This window comes from Pezoporus occidentalis, unplaced genomic scaffold (genome assembly GCF_034315485.1).
Source record: "Pezoporus occidentalis ecotype Australia unplaced genomic scaffold, CSIRO_AGI_Poc_V1 ctg76, whole genome shotgun sequence".
Lineage (NCBI taxonomy): Eukaryota > Metazoa > Chordata > Aves > Psittaciformes > Psittacidae > Pezoporus > Pezoporus occidentalis.
The window spans coordinates 3539764-3561677 of record NW_026916115.1 but is presented as its reverse complement, the minus strand read 5'-3'; the positions used below and the strand labels follow the sequence as shown (position 1 = coordinate 3561677).

Genomic DNA, 21914 nt, shown 5'->3' with positions numbered 1-21914 from the left:
TGTGACTATTTTTGCGCACAGCAGCGCTGTCAGGAGGTATGGGCTGAGCAGTAGAGGGCACAAGACCTCACACTGCTCAGCTGCGCATACCATCACACAAGTAAGAGGTCAAGCTGGTGGAGACAGGTTGAGTCCAGCATGCAGAAAAGCATTTTTTAATCCTACTGTTAGAACAGTAGGATTAAAGAAGACTGCATTCTGCACTGCAATAAAGAGATGTAGAGCTCAATTGTGGGTTTATTTTCATTGTAAGGAAAAAGATGGAGAAATACCTGCTTATTAGATGAGAACTGTTGCAAAGGGTTGGTTGGTTTTTTTTTTATTTTGCATTAAGTAAAGGTGCATAAACACAATGAGAAAAGACAAAACCAGAATTTTACATGCACAGTCAGTGTCCCAGTGATTCTGACAAACAGCAAGATACTGCCCTGAGCAACCAGATGATGTCATACCACTGCTTAAACCGAAGGTGTAGGGCTCACAAAGGGGGAAGACAAAACATTATCTAGCTGGAGGGAGAGTGGAGACAGATCTCCCTCCTTTCTAGACAAAAGGGGTCAGTATCTTCTAACTGGGGAAAAGTCTGCCTTTTTTTTATTAAAAGATACCAGCTAGTCCTGGAATGTGCAGATCTCCAGGAGCAGAGTAAAAAAGGCAACTAACTACATGTGCACCAACAAAGCTAGCCCTAACCAAATGGGGCTCAGGCACATTGCCAGTTCCCTGAAAGAAATCACAGTCAATCACCTGGGCAGTGTGCTGTGTGAGAGTGAATTGCAGAAAAGGAGCCTCCATTTCCAGATTGACATGGAACTGAGTATCAGTCACCATCAGGCCACACAATGCTATCCAGTTTGGCTTTGGCCTTGATGATGAACTCCTCAGAGGCACTGACAAGTGGAAGCCGTGGAGGTCCCATGGGAATGCCAGAAACAAAAGTCATTACAGCTTTAGTCTGTGCAACACCAAAACCTGAGTGGACAAAAGCAAAATCAGGACATTTACAGATCATTTTGCTTAAAGCAGTTTCTATGCAGGTGTCAAAAAAAAGCAGCAGCATAGAGTTCCTGTGTAATTCTCAGAAATGTAGACAGTGTAACTAAGAAGAGGTGATAGTGCTTATAGACAGGAAAGACATTAAAGCAAAAATTACACCTACTTACTAGATTTATTTATATATTATACCATTATTGTTTCCTTCCTAAAGATACCAAGCAGAGTACATTCTTAGACATGCACTTTCCAAACTACTGTGTCTTTTTACAGATAACCAGGGCTGTATGTGTGTTCCTTTCTCGTTGCCAAAATGTATTGCCATGCAGCCCTGACAATAGAAAAGATCATACGAGTCTTCCAGAGGTAAACAAGCAAAAATCAGGCCACTTCAAATTTACCTTTGTTGGTAGGCTGAGCTACCCCAGCCAGTTTGTCTTCATGGCAACCCGGTGTCTGCAGCCTCATAGCTATCCCCTGATGCAGACACACATAAAGCCAAGCTCTGGGGGTAGTAACATCCTGCTGGCATGTGACCCATGACACTGGGTACCAGCTTAAATCACCATGGGCAACTTCAGGAGTCCTCTCTGTCCATAGTTCAAGTGTCCTTATGTACCTCTGGAAATTCAGCATTTGCTTCTGTTTATAAGGCTAAATAATGAAGCGTTTCCTCTGACTTTAAACTCAAGAAATAAAACCAAGCACTAAAGCTCAGCTAGATTCACTGGAGTTTGCATATGCATAGCAAAACCACAGTGAACAGTTTCCCTCATTAAGTGATAACCATTAAATGTCCAATTCAGTGTCCCCACACTACTGATGTGTTTGATTTTAATTGCTTTTTTCTCTTAAAACTTGGCTTTGTTTCTAAAACTCATTCCATTTTAAAATGTTTTGGCCTTGTACAGCCTTGAACAGTTACTCTTAAATTATAGTAAGGCAGGAGAGACAATTCTCAGAGCTGTTTTTATATTGGAGCACCACCATTTCAGAAAAATGTAGAAACAAAACTAGAAATGAGCTTTTGGAGACAGAGCAAAAGAAAAAAACAACCCACAGAAAGACTTAGGATAAGAAAAAAGGGTAAATCTGAGTCACAGTTTTAAAGCTATGAGGTTTCACAGAAGAAGGAAGGAAGTGAGAGTGGAGTCTGTCAGGGATGCTTGGTCAGCTCCCTCTGTTGAGATCCCAGCTGCTACTAACTCAGGAAGTAGCAGACACGCTTTTTTCACTGTGAAATCTTTTGGGAAGGAAGTTCTGAGGATACAGCAACATGAGAGTTTTGGGAGCACCAAGCCTGCATTTTTATATGTAACAAGGGAAACAGGCAATGTAGGACTTACCTAGTTTGATGACAAAGTTGAGAAATTCTGCAGTGAGAAACTAGAAAAGACAGTTGTTTATTAATGCCTTAACATTTTAAGATATAAAAGCATCCAGAACTATTATGATAATTACATCTTATACATTTGTTGCACAGATTTGAGGAAAGCCCTTGGCCACTTGGCCAGTCTATGGAAAATACTAATTGAATTCTATTAAGATAAGGGAGGGAGGGAGGCACCAAGCTAAAAAGCCAGGCCATTGCTCAATCTGCATGTATGAGATTAGAGAGTTGAATGATAAGTAAGGCAGATCTTGGTTAAAAGTTAGTAAGGACTGTTCAAAAAGGTGAGGAGAGATGAATAACAAGCAGGGGGGGTTGGAGCTGAAAGAAGCTTGCTTTGATAAAGCTACCTCAGGGTACAAACCACCTGGAAAACAGCCCCAGTAAAGCTAGAGGAGAAAGAAGACTGCTCCTAGTGGGCACAGTGTAGATACTATACCTGATACTTCTGTGCTAATGCAAGGTCTGGCTTTGCAAAGGCTTGCAACATCAGATTGGTTTTTTGTCCCAAATAGTTGAATGTACTGCCAAAAAAAAAAACAACAAACAAACAACCAAAATAAAAACCACAACAAAACCCAAGTCAAAAATAGAATTGGTAAATGCAAAGGAAGAGCTTAGAACCATTAAAGAAAATCAGTAAGCTGTTGACACTACTGGAATGCTATTATTATGACAGATTCATGCAATGTGGTTTCTACTGTCAAGCATCTGAAGTATGTCAAACCCTACACAAGAGTCTAGAGAGTAGGTTTCTCATCCCAGTTCTTTCCAAATGGAACTGCTTTTCAAAATGAAAAAAATTAAAAGATACAATATGGGAAGTCAATCACTTAATTTTCCAGTTGCTTGTTCATCTAAACTAGAACACAGATATTCCACATTAATACATCTAAGCAGCCTGGTGTGAGAGGCAGAAGACAAATCAGAAAATGAATTCAGTAGAGCCCTTTTCCTCACAGACTTCTCATGTGAACTAATGATTTTAACCTCTCTGGCTTTTAGTTCCTTACCCATATAATGAGATAAAAGTGTTTCCCTGTTTCAAAAAGTTGCTGTGAGGATAAAGAAATATGTTGAAACCTTTGGGTCAGCTTATGGACTACAGCACTAGTCACCCAAATGAACATAATCCAGGATCCCAGGTTATATAACCATCCCATCACTAGCACTGCAGCTAGCTTATCTACCTGCTTGTTACTGACTGTACAGCCCTACTATGTAAACTCCTCTGCTGTGGTGACAGAAGACAGAGAAACACCATGTAGACAATGGAAGATAGAGCAATATAGTGTGTGTGTCAAGGGGAAGGAGTCCAAGCCATACTGACCTTCCAACTGCTCCATTTGCCCCTACTGCCAGCGCACTCAACAGTTGCTAGTTTGGGGGTGGGGGGAGAAAAAAAAATTGTTTACTTCACATAATGAAAGAAAAAGAAAAAAGGGGGGTGTGGGGGTGGGAGGTGTGGAAAGAAGCAGCAAAAATGCTGGCACTGAATGACCAGGGTTACTTTTTTCTCCGAGGCTAAAGCAAACGAATGCCTTAGAAGAAATTATTTTTAAGTGCCTCTTACCTCATCCACCCCATAAAGAAATGCAAACTGTTCGCTCTCATTCTTGTTTATACACTGAGCAAGGTCCAAGAGGTCCGTGTCACTGAACTTCACGCCCTGGAAGGTGGGGATCCGCTTTTTTATTCCATCCAGCAACTCTTCAACATGAACTGTGCAAAACAGCAATCTCATGTGAAGAAACAGCCCTGATCTGGGAGATCTCCCTGCCTTGTCCCCAAGAGGAATACTTAGTACTTTATAAGTTGTTCACTTTTGGCCTAAGCCTAGTAAACTATATAGCTTTAAAACAATGAGTAAAACAACTTCAGTGTGATTGCTTCCCAGAGTTATACAAAATACATCTTTCCACATTCTTTCAAGCAGTCCTTTTACCAGCTCAGAATGGGAAAAAGCTGGGTAAATGAAAGTTTAGCAATGAACTGGCAATAACATAATTAAGAATAAATATAAATCCGTACATCCAGAAACACCACATAACATACTGTCTACAGCAAATAACCAAAGATCTGTATTTTCTTCTTCATTCCTCTGCTAAATAAGACTCGAGAAGCATTGTGGTTTCATAAGTGATTTACAAGCAAACATGACTATGCAGTCAGTGTACACCAAGAGATGGTGGTCAGTATCTTGCAAAAAGTTGGACTTTACCTATGGTTATCCAAGGCAATTACCTATGCTGGTTCACACTAATTGCAAAGCCATGGTCAGCATCACCTCCTCCATCCCAGGTGCTCAGTATTCATAAGCCGTGACTTGTTTTCAATGAAGAGGAATTCAATTTATTTTCCAGTCTTGAATTCACCTTCCATTTTTCTAAAGGATCCTTTCCACTACAGCTTGCGATGGCAGTAGAGACCACACACCTACTTTAGGCTGGTAGAATCATCACACCACCGACTGGAATTACTCAGGTTTCTATGAGCCTACAGGCTCAGGAAGAGCTGACTAAGCAGTACTTACTCTTCACACCTGTCAGATGAGGAATGTGATAGTAATAAAATGGAACCGCAGGGGCTTCAGATGCAACCTTCTGTAAGAAAGCAATCAGCTCGTCTGGAAGAAAACAAATCAAGTAACCTCGTAAGAGAAGGAGACTATCCTATCTTTCAGTGTAGTGAAAGACAGTTCAGAGTCACAGCAGCCAGTGCCTGTGCAGAGGCCATCTATAGCTTATGTACCATAAACAGTGATTTTAAAAACCTTCACACATCATAAAAAAATAAATTTAACAAAATTCAGTGAAAGACCTTAGGGAAAGCAAAGATGGTATTTATTTTAAACCAAACTGATTTCAGTAACTCACACTCATTCTCTTACAGATGGAACTCATGCATGTTCTCTCACACATGGAAGACCTGTGTGCCAAAGTGGTCACTGAGATCATTTGTGTGCAAGGACACAAGAGAACAAGGGATCAAGTTTACATCTACCTCCCTGAGCTACTGCTCGATGATAATAGGTTTTGGACAACTTTTTTGTACCATTTCAGGAATGAAAGAGTTATTATTTATTCAGAAGGATCTAGACAGGCTGGAGAGATGGGCAGACAGGAACCTTTTGAAATTCAGCAGAGACAAATACAGGGTCCCGCACCCGGGAAGGAATAACCAACTGGACACAATCCTAAGTAATGTGCTCTAGTTGACCCTACTTGAACAGGGAGGTTGGACTAGATGACTCCCAATGGTCCCTTCCAATCTCAACTATTCTGTGATTACCACTGATATCCTTCCTAATAATCTTGTTCACTGTATCCTTAGGCAACCTTCCTATTGGCTTAGCAGGAAGAGAAATGGCAAAAACCAACATGCTGAAACCTCATGGCTATCCTACTACTATCAGCAAGGTCTTCTGCTGATCTCTGTGATGTTCCTCTGTGCTCACCATTCGACTGCCACTGACTGTGTCCTTGGCTGTCAATACCAGCCATTGTGGCAATAGACTCTGTTTTTGTCTGGTGCTTTCATATGAACATTTCCATTAATAATTAATTCAGACTGCTTTTTTACATTTCTGTTGCAAACTTCCACTTCATGTGGTTATTTTATGCTATGCTTATACTATTAAAAGCAAAACAATTTAAGTTCTGAGGTAACCTCAGGTGCACAGAACCATCACCTCAGTAACACAAGGCATGCCTGTGCATCAGCAGTTTATCAACTTGGTCAGTGTCCTGCAAGGGTAAGCAAGGAAGCTACTGCTTCCTTGTGTGGCCCAGATCAAGCATAAGCTACATACTATCTATTCAGAAGACAGATTAATTAACTGCTCTTTCCCATAAGCAGCTCTTCTTTTCACAAGAGGCTAACAAAAGACATTCCTTCCCCCTTCTTACTGGGAGAATTCTGGTATCTCCCATCCTTAAAAAATGCTTCTTCTAGGTTTTGCTTTTGCATGGCACCAGACATCACAGGTGTGCAAATACTATCACCAGAATATTTTCCAAAGAAAGAAGATGGCATTAATACTTTATTTATGATAAAGGTTTGGAGGGCAACATAAAAGGCCTCAGTAGGTCTGGCAATAGCATCTACTCACCTTTGTTTGTGGGTTTGAAGAAGAATGGGGCTATTACAGCAATACCACTAGCACCTATGGCTGCTGCATGTCTTGCCTGTAAAAGAGAGCATGGAAGGTATCTGAAGGTACATCTGCTTTACATTTATTACACACATAGTGAAAAGGAATCACATACACACCAGCTCTTGGGACTCTGGCAGACTCAGTGCTCCAACATGAATGATCACATGATCCAATCTGCACAAAAACAAAACAAATTTGAAAGGTTTAGGAAATGATCGTGAAAAATACCAGTCTGCTAAATTGACTCGCTTCAAACCAGGGAGCCACAGAACACTGGTTAAACCTAAAATTATTTGAACCTGTATTGACCTGACAAGCAGACACACAGTAGCAAGCAGCTGGTAGTGGAAAAAAGAAAACACATTTGCAAATACGAATTGTGTGACTCCCTGCTGTCATATTTGCAAGGCTGTCAGGAGGGACAAATCTTAGCATTTTATTAGGAAGTTAAAATTAAGACATTAATTATTTAATGGGAAGCCAGAAAATGAAAGGATATTAAAGCATATCTTTGCTTTCTAAACCTACTTCTCTGCAGAACTACCAGAAGAGATCAACCTCACAGCAGCACCTTTTTACTGTTTGCTCCTACCAAGGGACCCTCTCACGTTCCAGTCCATCAGTCACATTGCTGTGTTACTCCTTTATATCCATATAGACCGTGAGCCTTCACACCAATATATTTCTGCTCACTATCACATAATCATAGAATCATAGAATGGTTAGAGTTGGAAAGGACCTTAAATCTTATCCAGTTCCAATCCCTCTGCCACAGGCAGGGACACCTTCTACTAGACCTAGTAGCTCAAAGCCCCATCTAGCCTGGCCTTTAACACTTCCAGGGATGGGGCAGCCACAGTTTCTCTGGACAACCTGTTCCAGTGTCTCACCACCTTCATAGTAAGGAATTTCTCACTAATTTCAAATCTAAATCTGCCCTCTTGCAGTTTAAAGCCACTCCCCCTTGTCCTATCACTACATGCCCTTATAAAAAGTCCCTCTCCAGATTTCTTGTAGGCTCTGTTTAGGTACTGGATGACATAAGGTCTCTCCTGAGCCTTCTCTTCTCCAGAATGTACAAACCTAACTCTCAGCCTCACAGGAGAGGTGTTCCAGCCCTTGGAACATGTCATGGTCCTCCTCTGGACTCCCTCAAGCAGGTCCACGTCTCTCTTGTGTTGGGGGCCCCAGAGCTGAATGCAGTACTGCAGGTGGGGGTATCATGAGAGCAGAGAGGGAGAATCCCCACCCTCAACCTGCTGGTCATGCTCCCTTTGGTGCAGCCCAGCACAGGTTGGCTTTCTGGCTTCAGGCTGCAAGCACACACTGCTGGCTCATGTGGAGCTTCTCGGCAAGTCCTGCTCCTCAGAGCTGCTCTCAATCTATTCTCTGCCCAGCTTGTAGCTGTGCTTGTGATTGCCCTGACTCAGGTGCAGGACCTTCCACTTGGCCTTGTTGAACTTCATGAGGTTCACACAGGCCCAGCTCTTGAGCCTGACAAAGTCTGTTTGGATGGCATCCCTTCCCATAAGCATGTCAACCACACCACACAGCTTGGTGCTGTTGGCAAACTTGCTGAGGGTGTCTCAGTCCCACTGTCCATGCTGCCAACAAAAGAGGTGGAACTGATCTCAATACCAGCCCCTGAGGGACACCACTCATCACCAGTCTCCACTTGGACTGTTGACCAACTCTCTGAGTGCAACCGTGCAGCCATTCCTTATCCACTGATTGGTACATCCGTCAGTTCCACACCTCTCCAATTTATATACAAGGATTTAATGTGGGACAGTGTCAAATGCCTTGCACAAGTCCAGGTAGATGACATTAGTTGCTTTTCCCTTATCCACCAGTGCCATGGTCCCATCGTAGAAGGCCACCAGATTTGCCAGGCATGATTTACCCTTAAGTGAAGGCATGTTGGCTGTCACCAATCACCCCTTTATAGTCCATGTGCCTTAGTGGTTTCCAGGAGGATCCACTCCATGATCTTGCCAGGCACCAAGATGAGACTGACCAGTCTGTAGCTCCCTGGGTCTTCCTTTTTTCCCTTTTTTAAAAATGTGGTTTATATTCCCCCTTTTCCCATCAGCAGGAGCTTCACCAGACTGCCATGACTTCTCAAAGATGATGGATAATGGCTTGGCAAAGCCTTCTCACCCAAAACACTTCCTTTTCTTCACATCCTCTGACATAGCAACTAAGGTGGCAGCAGCAATGAAGTGACAGAAGACAGGTTCAAAAGATTCAATATATTAAAAGGTTTAGAAATGCTCACAGGGCATAAATAGGCAGACCTTTTTTGTCCCCTTACCACACAGTGTACCAAAGAGAACGACTCTTACAAGCTCTCTAAGCAGCAAAAATGGACATGAGCTAACTGGCAGTGACAAAAACACAGACTTCTGTGATAAAAGAGCTGGGGAGCAAAGCCCCACAACAAAATCCTAAAAAACCCCTCAAAAGTCATCAGCAAATTTGGCTTTGCAGTCAGGCATGTCTATATCATAACATGACATCCAGAATCCCCTGCTTCCTCTCAGCTACTCACTTGTTTTTTCCTTGGCATATCCATTCTTCTGCCAGCTGCTTCCTCTCCTGGATGCTAAGGGACAGTCCTTCTCCTGTTGTGCCGTTCACTGTTTCAACACAACACACTTGCTTAGGCTTGGCCTACATGCATTGGTTTTACTGAAGACAAGAACTGACACTTTTTATATTAAACAGAAAACTTTCCCCCCCAACTCATTTTAAGATAGCAGTGGTCCACACCAGCATCTGCTTGTGTTGGAAATCTGGGTGTTTCAGGATTGGCAATTTTGGGACAGAGGAGGCAGAATCAGCTGCTGAAACTGGGAAACTGCCCTCCCAGCACCTCCTCCCCAGGAGACACTACCTCCTTCTCTCAGCAGTGAGTCAGGCTGGGACACCCCTGATCAAGGGATGCCCACCTAGCCAAGCAAAGTGACTGTCTCTACTCCACCTCAAGGAAGCAGCCTTACATGAAATTTGGTGTCATTGCTGTGAGTGGAACTACATGTTCTACCTAGGCTAAAGCACCCCTTGAAAACAATGAAATGTCAGTATGTTCAGTCACAAACAGCAGATTAAACTGGGATAGCTGTATTCTGCCACCCTCTGCTCTGCATCTCGGCAGTCTTTCCACTGAAGTTTTGAACCAAAATCATATCACTTTCAACATACTTTACTATGACAGGCTGTGAATAGAAGTGGTTTAGAAATGCTGTATTCTCTACCCAGCCATCCCTGCTGCCCCTGCAGCAGTCTCCAAAACGGAAGCAGAGCAGAGAGATGGAGCAGCAGCCACCTCAGTATTGCCTGGTGCACCACAGGTCTCCTAAAGAAGCCCATCTGGCTTTGATGAGCTTGTGGAATTCTCTGGATTCCTGAGATGGTGTTTTTTAATCAGATGCTTCTTTCCCAGGCAAAGGGAAGAATCATTCAGTTGAGTCTTCTCTGCCAACACAGAATTATCCATTCATCTCTGGGATCAATGAAGGCATCCCACTCAGAAATATGGTGTGAGCAAAAGCAGATACCTTAAGTGGCACTTGTACTCTCTCCACTGTTGAATATAAATGTTTAGGATGATCGCACATCCACAGTCCCTCCCACTACAGCTCTTATCGGATAAGATATCACAGGATTCCCATCCAAGCAAAAGGGGTGTAACACAGTTTCTGTCAAAAAAACACTTACCAAAAACGTTCTTCACGTTCTGCTCGCTTACCAGATAATCTATGTATTGATGAATCACTGAAAGGTTAATTTGTCTGAAATTAAAGGAACCGCAGCAATTGTAAGTCTCCAGCCACAGATATCTTAAACTTAGTGATTAAGGGCACACATTTTTGAAGCCTTGCATTTGTACACACAAAGATTACTCCAAGGTACAATACCCTCAGCATGTATTTAACATTTCAAGTAACAGCTCAATTCCGAATATTTTCTTCCAGTTTCTCTTCCTCCTGACAAGTAATTTGTTGTTACAATCTTTTATCTCAATTGGTAATTACTGCAAGCTCATCACAGAGCTTTTTTTGAAGAGACAGGACAGAACAGGAGTCACTCAAACCTTTTCTACTGTTGAGCGAAACCAAAGTCCTCTTGAGAGCATGAAGATATTTGTGCAAGTGCTGGCAAATACTTAAAGTCTGCTGTAACTGCTGGACACAGTGAAATGGCATCTGCTGGACATGACTTTGACCTCTCTCTCTCATTAAATAATAAGGAAAGCAACAGACTTCCTTGACAAACAGGGGAAATTGAATTCTATGTTTATCTTCTCTGCGCAACAAACTTATTGTGTTTATCAGTGTATAGTATTTCATTCTTATTTTCATTTGTCAAACATGCAGATAAACCCTATAGTCTGGAAGTCAATTCTGGGGCCTTGACTGGGGTTCACACATCACCCAAAATTTCATAGCTGATTCCCCAAAACATATCTTACAAAGGTCATTCATTCCAGTCAGAGGGCCCAGGTTACTCTCCAAATACCATGCTGCAATAAATATGAGTTGTAATAAAAAAGTAAATCAGAAATAATTTCCTTTAAAGCAAGAAACGAAGCAGTGACTGCAGTGCAAATGGACTGCCTGAGATAGTACCATGCTTTGAAAAAATAAAGACTCACTTTCAGAGGACTGTACTAGCAAATCTCTACTGTCTCCCTCAAAAACACACAGATCTTGACACATCCCCCACAAGAGAAGCTTAGGGTCCATGGCTACTACAAAGTAGGGAGGACATTGGGGGTCCCACTCTAGTCCTAATGGGACCAACCTAACAGTTCCTCCATCTGAGATCTAATAAAAAAACCAACAAACCAAACCAAAACATAAAACCAAAACAACCCCACAAAAAACAGAAGCACACACACAAAACCAAAACCAACCAACCACAAACCCTCAAAACAACAACAAAAAAAACAGAAACCAAACCCACCCCACCACCACCACAAAACAACATCGGAAGTGATCAGTTCCAAATAAAATGGAAGGAAAACAAGGGTCTAAGGTAACAGCAATCAGTGCAACTTTGACAGCTCACCCATCAGGAGTCATTGGAGTGACTGTAGCAGCTACAAGACCCTCTAACTTCTTTCTGGGTGTCATTGAGCTGTTTGGAAAAGAAAGATAAAATTATTGTTCAACTTCCATTAAAAGCAAAACTGGACAGGCAAAGTCCAGAAGAAGTGGACTTTGCAAGGCTGTTAGTTTAAGTTAGAATCGCCTTTTTCTTGTGGAAGAGCAGCTTACTGCAGCCAGCACCATCCCAGGACAGGGCTGGGAGCACCGGCTGCAGTTACATTGCAAAGACTCCTATTTTACCTTTCCTTTCCTACACTAGGCTGGTGGGGACGTCTGTCAGCCTGGGAGGAAAAACAGGTTTGCAGCACACCGGGTCAAGACCCTTCCCCCGAGAAAGGCGGCGCCACACGGGCTCCCCGGCGGACCACAGGGACACCAGGCCTGCAGTCAGCACCGTGCCGAGCGGAGACCGGTCAGACCGGGCGGCGGCGGCGGCTCTGGCCCCCGGGGAGCGCGGGGTGAGGCCACCCCGCGGGGCAGCGACGGCGACCCCAGGCACCTCACAACCCCAACCCCCTTCGCTCACTTTACCTCGCCTCTTCTCCCTTGCCGGCGGCTGGCCAGCCCCGCCAGCTACTCCGGGGCGGCCTCGCTCCGCCCTCGGCCCGGCCTGGCCCTGCCCTGCCCCGGCCCTCAGCAGCTCTCCCGGGCTGAGCCGGGGACTGCCGCCGGGCTGGAGCATGGAGCAGCCTTCTGCTTTCTGTCCGGCTGCCTCCGGTGACCCACTGAAGCAGCCGCAGTCCCCGCAGTCTCCCATAGCCCACACTCTACAGTACTGTTTAAAAGCAAAGGCTTGTTTGGATTATTAAAGGCTATTTTCAAAATTAAAACAAAACAAAACACCCCCCCAAAAACAAACAAACAAACAAACAAACTTTTGAAAATAAATAAACTACAGAGCGGAGAAGGAAGAGGGCTGGCTGCATGTCTGAAGAGACACCGGGCTTTAAGGAATGCTTTGCTGCAGGAACGGTACCTGTTCTAGTCCAGATGGGCGGCAGCCCTGCTGAGCACCAGGGCAGGAGATCGGGGGGGGGGGAGTTAGTTAACAGATCTATGAATTTCAGCACGGATTTCTGCCCAGGTACGAGCCACCGTTGAAAATAAAGGAAGAGGATATCTTCCTGATGATGGCTGAAAGCACTGAGGGAAGCCTGGCTGCAAACTAGAAGCGTGGTTGCCTGAAGTGACTCAGGCTGGGCTCCCCTTAGGTTGCCTACACAGAAACTCTGGAGCTGCACAAAGAAGGAAGATCATGCCACCGCTTTGATCAGCAGCACCAAATGCCTTCCTGGACCTGTCTGCTAGAGAGACGCATCCACTGCAGGGTACAGTAGAGAGAAAACCACATTTTCTGCAGTTCAGTGCCACTGAATGAGAGGGATTTCAAAAGGCTCATCGTGGTAAATTAGGAAGTAAACCCGCTCCGCCTTGTTGTAAAGGAAACAAGCACCAAATGCCATGTCAAAAGCTTGGGAACTGCGATTAACAGCATCTCTAATTGAAAGATTATTTTTTACTAAACAAATTAGTCAGATTTCATCTTTTCTCTGTTCTCAGACAAAACAAAGGTGCAACTGCAGTTGAAACCAAAAACTACAGCTCAGTAATTTAAGGGTAAGCATCAAAATATTATCATTACCATAAAACAAAATCTCATGCGCTGATGAAATAAACCAGCCATTGACCTCTGTGCTTTAGCCCCCCTTTTAAAATAGAGGTCGTATTTAGCTCTTCTGTTCCTTGCCATGGTTATCTAACTGTAAGCTCAATAGCCTCTGACAGATGCCTGCTGTGGTGGGGACTTCCTGTTACTCAGTGCCTCTAATTTGCAGTTCTTTTATGCATTGTCACTATTTGGATAGGAGAAACCCAAACCAATAACGTGTAAACATATAACATATGAACGGAAAAATGATGCCATAAACTAAAAGCCATGAGATACATAGAAATCAGAAGTTAAGGAGAAGACCTGCTCCATTTTGGCCTTGTGTGGTACACCACTACAGCATGGGTACGGCTCATGGTATGGGGCCTGCAGAACACCACGAAGGCTTCAACCAGGAAAGGCTTTGGCTGCTCTTTCCTCATCTTCCACCCATTTCTTGTTTCACTGTGATGGTGAAAGCATCCCAATGCCAACTGCAGTGCCATGGTGCTGCAACATGCAGCATGGGGAGCTGGGAGGGTCCGTATCACGGTGTGAGAAAGGCAAATGGAGGTCAGGCTATGACAAGTGAGCAGAAAACGGTGGCTTATGGGCAAGCAAAACCGCTCCTCATGTGCAACCCATGTGGCTCCCATTTTCTTCTCTGACATGTGGTTTTACTAGATGTGTACCACATGCAGGGCAGAGTCTGGGGGCCATGGCAGAAAGGCAGCTATGCACAGCACAGTCCTCCATCCCACCAGGACCACAGCTGGTCTGGAATTCAAATCTTCTTGCAGTAGCTGTGACCAGCAGACCACCAGCATCTCTTAAGACAAGGTAGTGCCCTGCACTGATTTGTGGCTGACATTTAACAAACTCAGAAGAAAAGAGTCTACGAAAGGCCACATAGACTACTGAACACCAAAAAGGTATCAGTAGGTCTTTTCTAAATACACACAATGACTGTAGCTTGCAGCTCTCCTGTGGGCTTGAACTGCTGCCTGAGGAAAATTATTTGGGTTTTCTACAGCCATTCATATAGCAGGTTCAATAAAACATTATGCCTTGAGTGTGCACTTTAAGATATTCCATTAGAGCACATTTTGAGTCTCCAGTGCCTGCAGTAGAGAGAACAATCTGGTGTTGTGTGCTCTGGGATCACATTTTTCATGTGCTCAGCATAATAAACTCAGGAGTTTGGGTTTGTGGTAATCCTCCTCCACTTCAAAATATGCTCACTGTGGGCTATTCACACGCAGAGATCACTCTCTCTGGGGTCTGGCTTTATTAAAAGGCTCTTACAAAGCACATGTATTTTTCTTTTCTCTGAGGCTCATCTCATTCTTCCAGAAATCCTGTATTCTCAGTGCTCTTCCATTACTATGGGTAATTTTTCTGCAGGCTAAACAGCCCCAGCTCTCTCAGTCTCTCCTTGTTATATAGATTCTTCAATCCCATGATCATCTTTGAGGCTGCTCACTGGACTCACTCTAGTAAGCCCGTGTCTTCCCTCTACTGGGGAGCCCAATGCTCCAGATGCATCCCACCAGTGCTGAGCAGAGGGGAAAGATGACCTTCCTCGACCTGTTGGCAACTCTCTTCCTAATGCAGGATACTGCAGGGGCAGATGTTCTGCTTGTCCACCAGGATCCCCAGATCCTCTTCAGCCCAGCTGCTTTCCAGCTGGGTGGCCCCCAGTCTCTGCTTGTGCCTGGCCTTATTCCTCCCCTGCTGCAGGACATTGCACTTCCCCTTGTTGAAGATCATGAGGTCCCTGTCAGCCCATTGCTCCAGCCTGTCAAGGTCTCTCTGCTGAGGGTGTTCTCTGCTCCATCATTAGGTCATTAATGAAAAGGCTAGACAGTACTGGCCCCAAAAGAGCAGCGTTATTTCAGGAAGTTCAGAGATAATTCTGCAGTGCTCTGCAGAGCCATTCAGAGAGAGTTCAAAAGTTCTGAGTATCTTAAGAGAGTTTTAGAGCAGCTTCATGCTGTTGACAGCATGAGAAAAGTTTTACAGTAGCTTGAAGTGGTTTGCAGCTGCTTAGAACAGTTTGTAGGAGTTACAGATGGTACACTAGAGAGTTAAAGGCATTTGAGATATATTTAGAGACAAATTAGTACTGTTAGTAGCAGCATAGAGGAGGTGTAGATCAATTTAGTGGTGCTCCGAGGTTTTTAGAAGAGCTTTAGAAAAGGTAAAAGAGTTTTACAGTTCTTCAGAGTGCTTTACAGGAGTTTTGGCACATTTCATAGGACTTTAGAGTTGCTTAGAAACTGTTAATAGGCCGTTTAGAGAAGTTAGATCAATTTAGAGCAGTGTGGAGCTGCTTAGTGCTGTTTAGTCTTAGAGGACTTTAAAGAAGTTTCAGCAGCTGTTTCTCTGAACAGGACTTTGAGAACTACAGGAAGGAGTTCTAGAGCAGTTGCAAGGAGACTGAGCAGGGTTTGAGATCTTTTGAAGCATTTTATTGCTACTCAGGTTGTAGAACAGTATAGTGCATTTTATTCTTTTAAAGGAGCTTTTTAAAGGAGTTCAGATAGGTTTAGTGGCACCCTAGAGTGTTTTAGAATCAGTTAAATTATTTATAAAGGTGTAATTTATGGGGTTTAATAATAGCTCTTTAAGAGCTCATCAGGGGCATTTTGTAGCTGTCTGGTAGTATTTTAGAGAGGTTTGGAGCACTCAAAGTATATTCAAGCAGTTCTAGCGATCCTTAGAGGAATTTAAGAAGACCACAGGAAATTCAAGGATCAATAGAGAGAGAGATGTTCTAGATAAGATCAGATGAGTCTGAAAGCTCCTTAGAGGAGGTTTAGAAAGATGTTAGTGCCGTTAAGAGGACCCTAGCACTCTTTAAAGTGTATTACAGCTTTTCAGAACTGTTTTTTATGTGCTTTTGAGGAGTTCTGGAGGAATTTGGAGTTATTTGTGAATTCTCCAGAGCTCTTTACAGGAAGTTTAAAGGCATTTTAAAGGTGGTAATAAATCCTTAGGGATGTTTAGAGCCATTTAGTGGCAGTTTAGAGCTGATTAGAAGAGTTTTAGAGACCTCTTGGACTCATGTAAATTACATGTGGTTTGAGGCAACTGCCTCACAGTAGCAATACAGAGGTCCTTACAGCTCTTTAGAGCTGATTATAGGACTTATAGGGCAATTTAGAATAGACATACAGTGGTTTAGAGCTGCCTAGAGGGAGTACAAGAAATTTGAGGGTTGCCCCAGCCCATCACCTCCCCAGTTCAGTGCTGGTTCAGGGTTAGGACTGTCTTTCCATATCTCTTGAAACCACCATCAGTGTTTCCAAGTGTCCTCACTACATCTGGCCCTCTCCCCCAGTCCTTGGGTGAGGTTTTGTGTTCCAGGGCAGTCTTTGCTTACCTTTGGAAGGAATGCAATGAGGATAAAGATGGTAAAGATTCTAAAACTCTCTGATATTTACACCGATAAGTCCCTATGTAATTACCAGAAGGAAAAAGAACTGTGTTTTAACCAAAACCAATACACAAATTATTCCATAGAGTTCTGAAGGACAGCAGTACTACGTAATACAGTAGCTAATTATTAACTCTTCATTCCTCCTACAGTCATCAGCAAGTGAATACCTGCACATCCCCTTACGCTAATGTCCTGAGTGCTAGCATGCCACATGCAATCAGCAGTGCAATGACGTGTGAGTTCACTTTTAAAGATGAGAGAAAAAAGAAATGAGTTTATCATTGCTATTTAAAATACTTTCTCTCCTTTTTACTCATTTCATGTGCACGTTTAATGCCAGATATATCCTTCCAATGGAAAAAAAAACCCAAACAAACCACAGTTTAGGAAGGCTTAAATGACTGTGGAAATTTATATTCAGGAGATTCTGAGTACATGAACTCACATTCACTCCAAAATCTGCATTGTAAATTTTGGGCAAGGCAGAGGAAGACTTTAGACTGCAGCTGCAGCATCCTGTGCAGTAACCGGAAAAGCGCCTTCTACTTACCAGTGAAATAAGCACTAAAGTGTCAGTGGTGCCAAAGATCAGAGGATAATAACACCAGTGAAAAGAGGAACAAAAATCAGTAGCTATTTTTCCAAAACAAGTACGTATAGGAATACAAATACAGTTTTATACAATTACACAATTTTTCTGTAAGGAAAATAAATATGAATGTCAAAAGCTTAACTAAATAACTCTATAAGGTTGTCATGGTTTAACCCCAGCCAGCAACTAAGCACCAGGCAATCTCACTCACTACCCCCTGGTGAGATGGGGGAGAGAATAAAAGTGAGAAAATTCACAGGTTGAGATAAAGACAGTTTAATAAGTAATGCAAAAGGCACACATGCAAGCACAGCAAAACAATGGATTGATTCACAACTTCCCATCAGCAGGCAGGTGTTCAGCCATCTCCAGTGAAGCAGAGCTACATCACATGTAATGGTTACTTGGGAAGACAAATGCCATTGCTCCAAACATCTCCTTTTACCTTCTTCCCCAGCTTTATACACTGAGCATGGCGTCCTACAGTATGGGATCTCCCTTGGGTCAGTTAGGGTCAGCTGACCCAGCTGTGTCCCCTCCCAAATCCTTGTGCACCCCCAGACTACTTGCTGGTGGGGTGGGGTAAGAAGCAGAAAAGGCCTTGACTCTGTGCAACCACTGCTCAACAATACTAAAGCATCCCTGTGTTATCAATGCTGTTTCCAGCACAAATCCAAAACATCTCCCTATAGTACTTACTATGAAGAAAATTAACTCTACTCCAGCCAAAAACAAAGGTAATTTCAAATAGGGAAAAACACTTCTTTGTTGCCACGTGCCAACATAGTGGACTCAAGTATCTATTAAGAACTCCATCAGTTACATTATTAAAATAACTGATTTGCTGAGGTAACTTAACTACTAAAGCCAAAAGGCCCTGCAAGTTTCCACCAGACTTTGTTTTTGCTGTGTTAACACTTCCAACAGTTTCTACACTGACTACAATTTACCACCCTCATCCTTTACTTCTACTTTCCCCAAATCACATTTCTCACTATGTATACACAATTCTAACATCTGTGCTTTCCCATTTATCAAATTATCATGAGCGCATTTTCTGTCAGCCATAAATAAACTTATCCAGATATAATTTTACTTCAAAGACAGACCCAAGAACAAATACGAAGTATCCAAGCCTGAATGATGGCAGAAATCAAAAAAGAAAACACCTGTGAAAGTGGTGAAATTCTGTTAAATACTGTCTTGGCTAGCTGGTATTCAAAATACACCAACTGAGAAGCTGACGTGATGTCATTATACGTAGAGCATCTACCTCATTTTCTTTGTCCTAAGTCTAAAGGTGCAAAAATCAAAAGTAATACTGGCCTCTCAGATTTTAGATTTGAGCTTGAAACATTATTGTGTGGGGCCACACAGCGGAAGAAGTCTTTGAGAAAGGGAGGAAAATAATCCAAGCCGAAAGTCAAAACACTGCACTGCACCAGCTACCAAGAAGGAGAAAAATGACTGCTACTGCTGAACCCAGGACAGCTGGCTATCAGTTCTGCCTGGAAGCTTGCCAGTTTAACTCTTTTAGAACTGAGCATAACCTAGAGGATTTTCCTAATTTAGGATTTTCTTAACTGACCTACACAGACATTCAGACTGGTGTGTCTGCTGCATATGTTTAACATGCAAAGATATTAATATTTTAGATGTTAAGGTGCTTAGATGCTTAATCTTCCCATTAGCAGTCAAGTAATAGGTACTAGACTATATTCAAGTGTAAGGGTTTAGAAATAGAAGGAATAATCACTGTACACTGAACCCATTAGTGAGCTAAAGTCATTGGCAACGAGATATTTTGAGGGACTTTTGTATTAAAGTAAAATTCACCTCTGAACACAACCAACAGTGCCACCTGCTGCAGAATCGGCTCATCTTGAAAAATGAGAAAGACCAGGTTCTTAAACTCTGGAGGCCTTACATGCATGATGTAAATAACAAAAATGCCCTCCAAAACCCACTACCAAAATCCCCACTGTTACGAAATATGAGAAGTTTTGATATGATCCATACTCATGCAAGTAAGATCAGGAAGAAGCTTAGGAAACAAACCCTCAACTAGGATAACATAGATTTGTGCTTAGGGGTTAGCTGGATTGACAGGCCACAAAGAGAATACTTTCCTACAGCCATGCATCACCAATGCCTGTGTGCTGACAAATACGTTCACAAAGAGATTGCTAGGGCTTCACATTCATATTACCCAGCTGTGCTTCACACTACCCAGTATGTACAACAGTGGTCCTCAACTCATCCTGCTGGAAAGCTATTACAATAGAGACACCCATAGCAAGAAGCTCACCAGTTCAGTTTCAGTTAGCTTTTCATGTCTTTTGGGGAAAAGTGGAAAATATTATTTTAGGAGAACATTTTCTTTAAGATATTGATCCTTATGCTCTGGCTTTGTTTTCATCATCTCTGCACATGTTCTCAGGTCCCTGGCACTCCATAGGAAAACCCTGGGATCTCTAGAGCAATTTCTCCATACCTTTTCCAGACTCATGGGGCTATTCTCATAATTTCATAATGATCCTTCAGCAGAGGCAGGAGTTCAGCCCAGGCCCTGGGCAGAAGGGTGATCCTATGCAGCAAATAGACAGACCAGAGAAAGATGAGAATGAGAGGGAAAGAGGGAGGCAGAAAAGGAGGGAGGGAAGAGGAGAAAGGGAAGAAGAGGGTCAAAGCAAGCAAAGAAAAAGAGAAGGAAAAAGTTCCCTTAAAAGTCTAGGAAGGTGGATCAAATAAAGAAAATGCGAAGCCACTGTGCTCCTGCCCACAAAGACAGGGCAGAGGGTATCTGCCCAAGGGACTGCTGGAAGACACAGGTATAAAAATTACTCTTGCTGAAACTGATTCTGAACTCCTACCTTCATCTGGAGAGGCTGTCTAGGCAGGTGAGACTGTCTGCTGCTAACACTTCTGTTGTGTAGTTGTTATCTATTTCGTTTCTCTGTACTGCTAGAAAGCATTATTTGTGATATGGATTGTTGGTGACTTCAAATACTGGGCTTTCCTACTGATTAACAAACAATCAGTTCTCCTTAAGGCTGTTATTTTGAGCCCTCTCTTTGAATAATGTTCTCAAATGATTGATGCCTGGCTCTTTCCTCTTCAGAGTTGTGTTTGCAGAGGTGGTGTATTCTCTCTCACCTTCAATATCTATAAAATGGAATTTGCTAGAAGCCTTCTCTTTCTTTAGAGCAAGGAGATAGAAGGCTTCTTTTGGGAGATGAATATGTAGGAAATCACAGTTCATCTAACAACATATAAAGGCGCTTTTGCTGCCCTGGACTATTATTTACAGTAACATCACATGCTCAACATCCTTCTTGTGAAGTGAGGGTTTCTGCATCATCTGATAAGTGAATGTTTGTAAAAGCAAATGCCATTTATATGTGAAGAGTCTCAGCTCTTTTAAATGAAGATAATTATCAAACACAAGGCTAACTGATGTTCTGACAGGCTTAGGCAGAAATTCAAAACTGGAGCATTCAGGTTGAAACCACTTGTTAGAACAACTCACGAGTGGCCAGACTGGAGATAGATGCATCCCTCACTCACATTTTTTTCGTACTACACCACAAACTTGTCAGTTACAAGAACATGACTCAAAGTTATCATTAACCATACTGCAACAAAACTTTTTTTCCCATGCTTATCCAATTCTGACACAATCAGGTCAGTGGAAAAGGTTCATCTTTTCTGTGCAAGTAGTCTATGCTTGCCTATCGGGATACAGGAACTTACAAGAAGATTGCATTGATTTGACAGCAGCTGTTGTCTTGTTGCCGCAGAGCAGACGTAAGCATTTTTCCTATATAGCATGCTGCTTAAGGTCTTGTCTGGGCTTGTTATAGATAGGGTCTATAAAGTAAACAAATGGAAGTCACAGGTGATCATATCACAGGTTTGTCCTTATACTTATCCAATGGAAGCTGTTAGTCTGAAAAGCCATTACTGCAATACAAGTTTACCACAGTGTTCTGTGCAGAAGTGCCTGCTGAAAACAGTAAAGCCACAAACCATATGCTTTGATGTGCTTGTGCTCTCACTTCTATTCCCTGAGTTTAAAGCAACAGTACAGAAAAACACTGCTTTGTCAGCTGTTCTAGAAAATACCAGCCAAGTCCCAGACATGTATTTATGACATTAAATACAAATGTCATAGGATACCTTTGAGACCTAATTATTGCTGTATGCTGTTGAACTTCCCTGTCATATGTCCTGCAAACTACTGGGACCTCAAGGTTCTAAAACAGTTCTTCCATGTTATTTTCCTGTGTAAAGGGCAAGGGGTACAGATTTAGCATTCTCAGAGTTTCCTCTATTTGGAGGTACCAGTGAGACTGTGTGTCAGCTTTCATCACAATCCCTTCCGCATCCCCCTAATTATGTACAGATTAGGTATGTATGTTATGTACAGAATTCATGTCCTCATGCCTGCTCTACTGTCTTTTCCAACTGTTGACACATTCTCTCAATGTATATGTGAAAAACAAGAATGTTGGAAAACAAGCCCTGAGGAAAACACTGATGATTGTTCTCCAGCCTCAGGCTGCTCCACCAGGAACAG

At 42.8% G+C, this 21914-nt stretch overlaps 1 protein-coding gene across 3 annotated transcripts; it reads right to left on the bottom strand.

Annotated features, from left to right (window-relative positions):
- Positions 1-348: 348 nt before the first annotated feature.
- On the bottom strand, positions 349-12270 carry NPL (N-acetylneuraminate pyruvate lyase). 3 transcript variants are annotated; one of them, XM_062602402.1, is made up of 12 exons: positions 12197-12267; positions 11613-11683; positions 10260-10333; positions 9091-9178; positions 6656-6713; positions 6495-6570; positions 4917-5009; positions 3957-4105; positions 3714-3760; positions 2823-2907; positions 2340-2379; positions 349-972 (listed from the first exon to the last, which is right to left on the bottom strand). In XM_062602402.1, exons 2-12 carry the CDS (start codon positions 11675-11677, stop codon positions 821-823), a joined length of 927 nt encoding a protein of 308 aa, XP_062458386.1. In that variant the 5' UTR covers positions 11678-11683; positions 12197-12267; the 3' UTR covers positions 349-820. The 3 variants fall into 3 exon arrangements, with proteins under 3 accessions (XP_062458386.1, XP_062458387.1, XP_062458389.1); XM_062602403.1 differs by lacking the exon at positions 12197-12267 and adding an exon at positions 11894-12104 and having other exon boundaries at positions 11613-11681; XM_062602405.1 differs by lacking the exon at positions 3714-3760 and having other exon boundaries at positions 812-972; positions 12197-12270.
- Positions 12271-21914: the final 9644 nt, after the last annotated feature.

Bases quoted from the DNA above. Each gene is read 5' to 3' on its own strand.
- NPL (XM_062602402.1), bottom strand. From the start codon at position 11,677: ATGACACCCAGAAAGAAGTTAGAGGGTCTTGTAGCTGCTACAGTCACT. The intron at 2,380-2,822 runs GTATAGTATCTA...TGTCTTTTCTAG, and splicing joins CATTAGCACAGAAGTATCAG to TTTCTCACTGCAGAATTTCT. The intron at 973-2,339 runs GTAAGTCCTACA...TTGTCCACTCAG, and splicing joins CAACTTTGTCATCAAACTAG to GTTTTGGTGTTGCACAGACT.